At 47.0% G+C, this 8,647-nt stretch overlaps 1 protein-coding gene across 1 annotated transcript; it reads left to right on the top strand.

Annotated features, from left to right (window-relative positions):
* Positions 1-2,813: 2,813 nt before the first annotated feature.
* Positions 2,814-3,695, top strand: LOC114709346 (putative proline-rich protein 21). The gene has a single exon (XM_028893133.1). The coding sequence runs from the start codon at positions 2,814-2,816 to the stop codon at positions 3,693-3,695; it is 882 nt and encodes a 293-aa protein (XP_028748966.1).
* The last annotated feature ends 4,952 nt before the right edge of the window (positions 3,696-8,647 follow it).

The raw sequence follows: 8,647 nt of genomic DNA, 5'->3' as shown, positions 1-8,647 counted from the left end.
AGGTGGCAGGGCTGTGAAGGAATGGTGTGCATCCTGAGAGCAAGGAGGAAATTAAAAGAGGTTTATTTCAGGGTAACTTACAACCAATAAAGGGGTCAGTTACTGCATCTGGGAGAGCTGGGGTGCAGTCTGGCGTGATTCTCTGGAGAACTCTGATCTGGCCTGCAGTCCAGGATCCAGGATCACAAGGAGCCAAGAGAGCCGGCACGTAGGTATCTCGGGTCTTAAGGGGTCCCTTCTCGGCCACACCCCGGGGGCAGGCCATAGACAGGTGTGACAGTTACCTGCTGCCTCACTAGGGGCAGTGCTTCAAGGTCAAAGCTGGAGCAGCTACCCACTACAGATCTGTTGCTGTATATCCCAGTGCCTGCTGTTTGGAGAATGTGCTAGATCAGGCATAAGAGATGAATAGAGATGGTAAATGAAGGATGAGAAGTCAAGGCAGTTGAATCATATTTAAAAGAGTATGTTGAGGCATACCCAATGGTGAGTGGAGGAAGGAATGGGGCTGAGGAAACAGCAAGGTGGACTGACCTGTGTAACTGGATAGATGGTGGCGGCTTCTCCTGTGTGTGATGCCCTGCACCTGGTGCAGATTTAGGGAAGCGATTTGGGTCTCACTATAGGCTATGCTGAGCTGAGACACCTTGAGGGACTCAGGGAGAGGTGTCAGGGCCACAGAGACAGATCTGCAGTCACAGGAGACCTTGGGTGAGGGCATACCTTCAGGAGTCATCCTGGGTGACAAGGCATATGGGCGATGAGCCTGGATGGGCAGTGAGCATGGATGGGCAGTGAGCATGGATGGGCAATGAGCATGGTCACCAAGGAAGAATGGCAAGAGGAAGGTTGGGGTAGACCCGTGAGAAAGTACATCTAGTCATCAGATGAAGCTATTCTGGATCCTTTGCTCTTTGTTGGGAAGGCTGAAGTCAATAGTCAACAATCAGTTGTGTAGCTTGATCTGCTTAAGGGGCCTCCAGGCAATAGGATCAGGATCCATCCCTAGTGCATGAGCTGTCTGTTTGGCGCCCACTACCTATGGGCTCCACCTCACACAGCCTTGAGGCAAGGGGAGGGGCTTGGACCTGCCTCTACTGAATGTACCAGGCTCTGCTGACTCCCCATGGGAGGCCTTACCTTCTTGTAGGAGGGAATGAGGGGTGGGTTGGGGAAGGGGGTGCAGAAGGCGAAGGAGGGAAGAGGGGGATCTGTGATTGGTACGTAAAATGAATTTTAAGAAAGTCTTAATTAAAAAAAACAAGCCTGTGTGTCACAGCCACGGGGGGGGGGGGGGGGGGGGTACCTGAAGGATACAGGACTCTATAAGATACAGTAAGAAAGATGGACATTTGGAAAGGTTACATCTTAGGTCAGACCTGAAAGAGGAAAATGAAGGAGAGAGGGACCCAGACAAAGGTCCCACCATTATGACTGGGTCAGGAGTGGGACATATAAATAATATAAACAAATGAATGAATGAATGAATGAATAATAAATAAATGAATAATAAATAAATAAATAAATGAGGGAGGGAGGGAGGGAAGGGAGGTAGGAAGGAAGGTTGGTTTGGCAGATTTCATCAGAGAGGACCTGGATTTTCTTTGTGGGGAAGTTTTAAATTTTTTTTTTTATTGGCATCTATTCCTTACACTGAGTAATGGGTCTTATTAAAACATTTTCAGAGGGTATGGCTAAGTGGTAGGGCATGTGTGTGGTAGCATGCACAAGGTACTGGGTTCAATCCCCTGAGCCAAGAAAAGAAAGACATTGTCCTACACTGTGACCACTGACCATGGTCCCCCCACAACCCTCCCCTTTCTCACTGTCCCTCCCATTACCCCCTTCTTCCTCAGACATTTTCACTTCTATTTTCATGACATGATACAAAAATTATAAAGTGATTTTTAGCCAGGCAGTGGTGGCGTGCGCTTGTAATCCCAGCTCTCAGGAGACAGAGGCAGGTGGATCTCCATGAGTTCAAGGCCAGCTTGGTCTACAGAGCAAGTTCCAGGATGGCCACGGCGGGTACATAGAGAAACCCTGTCTCGAGAAACTAAAAAAAAAAAAAAGATTTTTATATATTTATATAAAATCTAGGATCTACAAGTGAAAGAAAATGTATTTGCCTTTGTGAGTTTTTCTGATTTCGCTTCACACAGCGATCTCCTACTGCATCCGTCTTCCTGCAAATGACATAGTTTCACTCTTGTTCATGGCAATGAAACTCTGCTGTGGAAAACTAGAAACTCCACGGTGTGTGTGCATTCTGCACGTCCTTTGTCCGTTCATCTGTTGACAGGCACCTTTGCTGGTTCTGTGTTTGGCTATTGTGATGAGCGCTGTAAGAAACAGTGGGTGTGGTGGTTTGGATGAGAACGGCCCCCTGAAGCTCAAATATCTGCATGCTCAATCCCCAGTTAGCGAACTGTTTGAGAAGGATTAGGAGGATTGGGGGGTGTGGCCTTGTCGGAGGAAGTGTGTAACTGGGGATGGGCCATGCCAGGCCCAGTGTCTCTCTCTCCCCTCCTCTCTCTGCCTGTGGATCAGGATGTAAGCTCTCACCTCCATGCCTGCCTGCCACCATGCTTTCTGCCATGATGGCAATGAACTAACCCTCTGACGCTGTGAGCCCCCAGTTACATGCTTTCCATTATAAGTTGCCTGGGCCATGATGTTTCTTCACGGCAACAGAACAGTAACTAAGACACACTGTGATGTTTTTACTTGGAGTCCTTTGGGTGGGTATCTAGGAGCAGTAGAGCTGGGCTATGTGATAAATCTACTTTTAGTGTCCTGAGAGACCTCCAAAGATGATCTCCATGGTGACTGGACTAATTCACATTCTCACCAGCCATATAAGTACCCTCCCCCATCACACTCCACCACTTCATCCTCATTATTGCACCCCCACCCCCACCACTGCATCCTCACCACTGCATCCTCACCACTGCATCCTCACCACTGCATCCTCACCACTGCATCCTCACCACTGCATCCTCACCACTGCATCCCCACCACTGCATCCCCACCACTGCATCCCCACCACTGCATCCTCACCACTGCATCCTCACCACTGCATCCTCACCACTGCATCCTCACCACTGCATCCTCACCACTGCATCCTCATCACTGCATCCCCACCACTGCATCCTCACCACTGCATCCTCACCACTGCATCCTCATCACTGCATCCCCACCACTACATCCTCATCACTGCATCCTCACCACTGCATCATTACCACTACATCCTCATCACCACTGCATTCTTACCACTGCATCCTCATCACTGCATCCCCACCACTGCATCCTCACCGCTGCATCCTCACCACTGCATCATTACCACTGCATCCTCACCACTGCATCCTCACCACTGCATCCTCACCATCACATCACCACCACTGCATCCCCACCACTGCATCCTCACCGCTGCATCCTCACCACTGCATCATTACCACTACATCCTCATCACCACTGCATTCTTACCACTGCATCCTTACCACTGCATCCTCACCACTGCATCCTCATCACTGCATCCCCACCACTGCATCCTCACCACTGCATCATTACTACATCCTCATTACCACTGCATCCTTACCACTGCATACTATCACTGCATCCTCACCACCACTGCATCCTCATCACTGCATCCTCACCACTGCATCCTCACCAACATTTGCTGTTTGTTCTCTTAATGACAGCCATCCTGACTGGGGTAAGGTGCAACCTCAGCATAATTTTAACTTGCTTTTTTCCTGATGGCTAAGGATGCCAAACATTTTCCATATATCTATTAGTTAGTTGTGCCTCACCTTGTAAGATTTTATTAGCCCACTTATTGATCGGGTTGCTTAGGGGGGTTTGTATTTACTGCACTGAGTTCTTTATATATTCTGGTTATTCTGTCTGATGTGCAGCTAGCAAAGATTCTCTCCCACTCTGGGGGCTCTCCCTTGACTCCTGAGGAAGCTTTTAGCTTCAGACTATTCAATTTGTCTGCCTGGGTTTTATTTTCTTGGGCCCCTGGAGTCTTTTCAGGAAGTCCTTGCCTACATCCGTTTTCCTCTACCCATTTAGAGTTTCCAGCCTAACATGAATTAGCCTTTGATCTGTGTAATTAATTTCTATAAAGGATGAGAGGGAGAGATGGAGCTTCATTCTTCATGTGAATGTCCAGGCTATCTTTTTGCTAATGGATGTTTTGGCAACGTTGTCAAAAAGCAAGGCAGAAAGATAAATCAGATCATCAAGCTCCGTAGTCAAACCAACAAAAAGAAAAGAAAGAACTCAAGTTGATAAAACTAGAGATAGGGCTGAAGAGATGGCTCGCACTGTGGGTAAGAGCACTTGTTGTTCTTGCAGAGGACCCGGGTTCAATTCCCAACATGCATGTGATGGCTCATTCAAGTCCCGGGGATAAGATGCTTGACCTCCCTGGGCACCAGGCAGGTGTGTGGTGCACAGATGATACACGTGAGCAATAAAAAAACAACAAAAAATCATAACACAAAATAAGCAAATCTAACAAGATTTTAGCACATAAACAAAATTAGAGATAGAAAGGAAGACATTGCAACAGATATCAATGAAATTTGGAGGATTGTCAGCAAACACTTTGAAAACCCATATTCCAATAAACTGGAAACATTTAAAAGAAATGGATGGCCAGGCATGGTGATGCATGCTTTTTTTTTTTTTTAAGTTTTATTTATTATGTATACAGCGTTCTGCAGGCCAGAAGAGGGCATCAGATCTCACTGTAGATGGTTGTGAGCCACCATGTGGTTGCTGGGAATTGAACTCAGGACCCCTGGAAGAACAGCCAGTGCTCTTAACCTCTGAGCCATCTCTCTATCCCGGTGATGCACCTTTTAATCCCAAAACTTGGGAGGTGGAGGCAGTTGGATTTCTGTGGGTTGAAAGCCACAGCTGGGTTACATAGAGAGACCCTTTTTCAATAATAATAATAATAATAATAATAATAATAATAATAATAATAAATTTAGAATAATAATAGAAACAGATGTATTTCTAGACACATATGTCCAACTGCCAAATTAAACCTAAAGGATATAAACAACCTAAGGTGGTTTGACTGTGTCGGTTTGCTTCTGGGCCTTCTAGTCTCTTCCACTGGGCTACGTTCTGTGCTCACGACAGTACTGTGCTTGCTTTGTTACTATGACTCTGTAGTGTCCTTTGCTGTCTGGTATGGCGACTTCTCCAGCATTGATCTCTCTGCTCAGGATTGCTTTGACTGTTCCGGGTCTGTTATTCTAATGGGTTTGCATTGTTTTATTTTACATGCATGTATTGTGCAGGTGCATATTTATATGCATTCAGGTACATGTTTATGTGCCCCCACCCCTTTCTCTGTGTGTGTATGTGTGTGCTTGTCTGTCTGTCTGTCTGTCTTGTGTTCTGCATTTGGACTTGAGCAGTTGTGATTAAGGTATTGGTGAGATCTTTTTTTTAAGCACCCATATTCCTTCTGTTAAAGCGTTTGCAATGTTCGGGTAGGACTATGTTGTAGTAGGGTTGAGGCGTTATTCCCTTCTCCGAGACTGAAGTATGGCTTCGTAGCTAAACTCACAGCCCACAAGCTCAGGGCACCAGACAGAAAGAATGCTTGAGCCCACCGCAAGCTCAAGGCCAGCGTGGGCAACACAGTGAAACTCCTGCATCCGGAAGAGCAACTCTTGGTGGAGTGGGATGGCTCAGTGGGTAAAGTCTCACTAAGTCTCACAAGCTGAGTTCAATCCCTGGGACCCACATGGTAAAAGGAAAGAACTGACTCTGGTAAGTTGTCTTCACACACACACACACACACACACACCACGCACATGAATACACACATACATACACATGCAGACACACCCATGCACACACACGCACACAAATACACACACATACATACAAACAAATAAATAAGCAGACCTTTGAACCTTGAGTGTTTTTCATGTGATACCTGTTTATGTTTTATTTAGTAATTGTAAGAATAATATTTAATGAATACAATACAATATAGAAAGAGGATTTTTTTTTTTTAAGACAGGGTTTCTCTGTGTAACAGTCCTGGTTGTCCTGGATCTCACTCTGTAGACCAGGCTGGCCTCGAACTCACCGAGATCCACCTGTCTCTGCCTCCAAGTGCTGGGATTAAAGGTGTGAAACACCACCAACCGCCCAACTAGGAACCAGCTTTTAGGAATCACAACAGTCACACTTCACTGTCTGGTCCTCCTCTTCCTCCTGCTGCACTTCACTCGTCACAAATAACCAGGGGAAACTGTTGCCGCTCGTGTCTGGTTCCTCCACATCTTCCTCGCCCTGTTGGAGGTTCATTTCCCCCAGACCCACAAACACAAACAGCGCATATCTTTCCCATCCACCAACTCCTTCTCTCTCAAGTCCAGGCTCCTCCTGGGATGAGATAAATGAAGAACTGTGACTGTCTCGTCACCTTGTCTCTGATGTTGACCTTCTTGTTTCTCAGGCATCTGTACCTGAAAGTGCATGTACTCTGTCACAGCATTGTTCTTTTTTCTTAAGCCACGCTTCTATGGGCCTGTATAGAAGGCCGGCTTTTTTCCCTCCCATGACATCAAAATAGGCTGCCTCTACAAACGTTACTGAAAACATACACACTGGACTCAGCGGTGGAGAGCTTGTCCAGGATGCACAAAGCCTTGGGTTCCTCTCCACCCCCGGTGGGGGTGGGGTTTGTCATGCTGTTCTTTGTTTGCTTTTGGTAGTTTTTGGTTTTCATGGCTGCTGCTGTTGTTATTACTGTCATTTGAGACAAGGTTCCAAGTAGCCCAGGCTAGCCTAGAACACACACATCTGTAGCCCAAGATGTCTCTGAGGGGCCTTTTCTTCCATTTCCCAAGTGCTGGGATTTCGAGCATGCATTACCCAATTCCACTCTCACTTTCTACTGGGCCCTTCTAAGCATTTGTGCGTGCGTGCGTGCGTGCGTGCGTGCGTCTTAGTCTATGAGGGCCTCACTCAGGGTGCCAACGGTGGTGTTACACATCTAATAACTGAAACAATGGAAATACATTCCTGTTATACGACGACGACAGTTGCATGACGACATGGGTTAACCACATCTCATTTCACGAGGCGCAACTGTTTTGAGATTTAAGCTAGCCTGAACTCGTTAGGAACCGTAGTTCTGCCTTGACTTTCTCCCACATCTGTCTATGTAGAGAGAAACAAGGCTGCTGTGGAAACACTTCTAGACACTTTTTACCGAGATGAGGTAGAAAGCCACATGGACGTGCAATGAAATTTCCACCATGAAGCATTAACGAAAACTTAAGGGATATAATAGCCTTTCCTCATTAAGAAACAGACCGGAGAGGTTTGCCTACCCAAGCATTCCTGGCAGGAAAACAAACCACCATCAGATAATATTCTTATGTGAAAGATAGTTTTTCCAGGCCCTTCCCATCTCAATAATTCACCTTTTACAGCAAATGTCTCGAGCATTGTCAGGTAAGTTTGGGACATTCAGCTTTGGACAACGTCCTGCTCGGTGTTTTCTTGGGGGAGACCCACCTCTGCTGACATCTCCATTCCCCGCTCTTCCACGACCTTGCAGTGACCCTCCCCATGGCCTCTGTGCACTTGCAGACAATTGCTTCTGTAGATGGGAGGAGAGCAGTCGATCCCATAGCCTTCCGGGTTTTTGTGTGAAGGCTTCCTGCCCCGGTCCTTGGCTCGTGTAGCTTGACATTCCGAAGAGTAGCATCATTTCTTGCTTGGTCTCTAATGTCAGGGGATGCACACAGGTCAATACTGAAGTGACGTATCTCCAGGGTAGCAGATCATGTGTGAGTTGTATGTGTGAATAAAAGGTGGGTGCTGACGGCATTTGTGACAGCATACTCAAGACCCGCCCACGTTCAAGCCATACTTGATCCCAGCATGGAGAGGGAAAGTTGACACAAAATCACATCCCTAACTGAGGAGCTGTAGGAGGCTGGCCCCCACTTTTTCCCAGGATATTCTTGAGGAGAGAGGGATAAGAAATATTTAGATAGAAAGACAGTGTGCAGAAGAAACACAGGACAGTTTCAGGAGGACCTGGATCATATCCACTGGCCCCTTCTGTCTCTTCAAAGGGGCTTTTTATAATGCCAAGGGGTGGGGCAAATGACCTTCCCCAGCACAGCCAAGTGCAGACCGTCTCAGACACCTGGTAACCACACACGTGGTCAAATCATCCCCTAATGCAGCCCTGCAGGGTAAAGCAAGCTCAGATCTCCAATAGGAAACCTCTGTGGGCCCCCACAAGGAGCTATTGGCAACTGATAGCTTCTGGAAGAGGGAGAGTCAGTTTTCTTTAAGGGGATGATCCATGGGAGGTTGATCCCCCTCCAGTGGATGGCCACACATCCAGAGTATGGGAAGCACACATTGGGCTTGAGGGGTTTTTTAAAAAGATGATACAAAGTTGGGTGGGTTGGAAAGAGGAATTTGGTGAAGGAATGAATATGATCAAAAAACACGGTACAAAATCGTCAACTAATAGAACTGTTTTTATTGGTGTCGTGAGTCCAGTAGGGGGGTAAGTGCTGGGGTAGAAATATGGCTGAGGGGTAGCTTGAGGGACGACATGCGGGAGACCGGAGTGTGCCCA

Source organism: Peromyscus leucopus, chromosome 22 (assembly GCF_004664715.2).
Source record: "Peromyscus leucopus breed LL Stock chromosome 22, UCI_PerLeu_2.1, whole genome shotgun sequence".
Taxonomy (NCBI): Eukaryota; Metazoa; Chordata; class Mammalia; order Rodentia; family Cricetidae; genus Peromyscus; species Peromyscus leucopus.
This window is presented reverse-complemented; position numbering and strand designations above follow the sequence as displayed.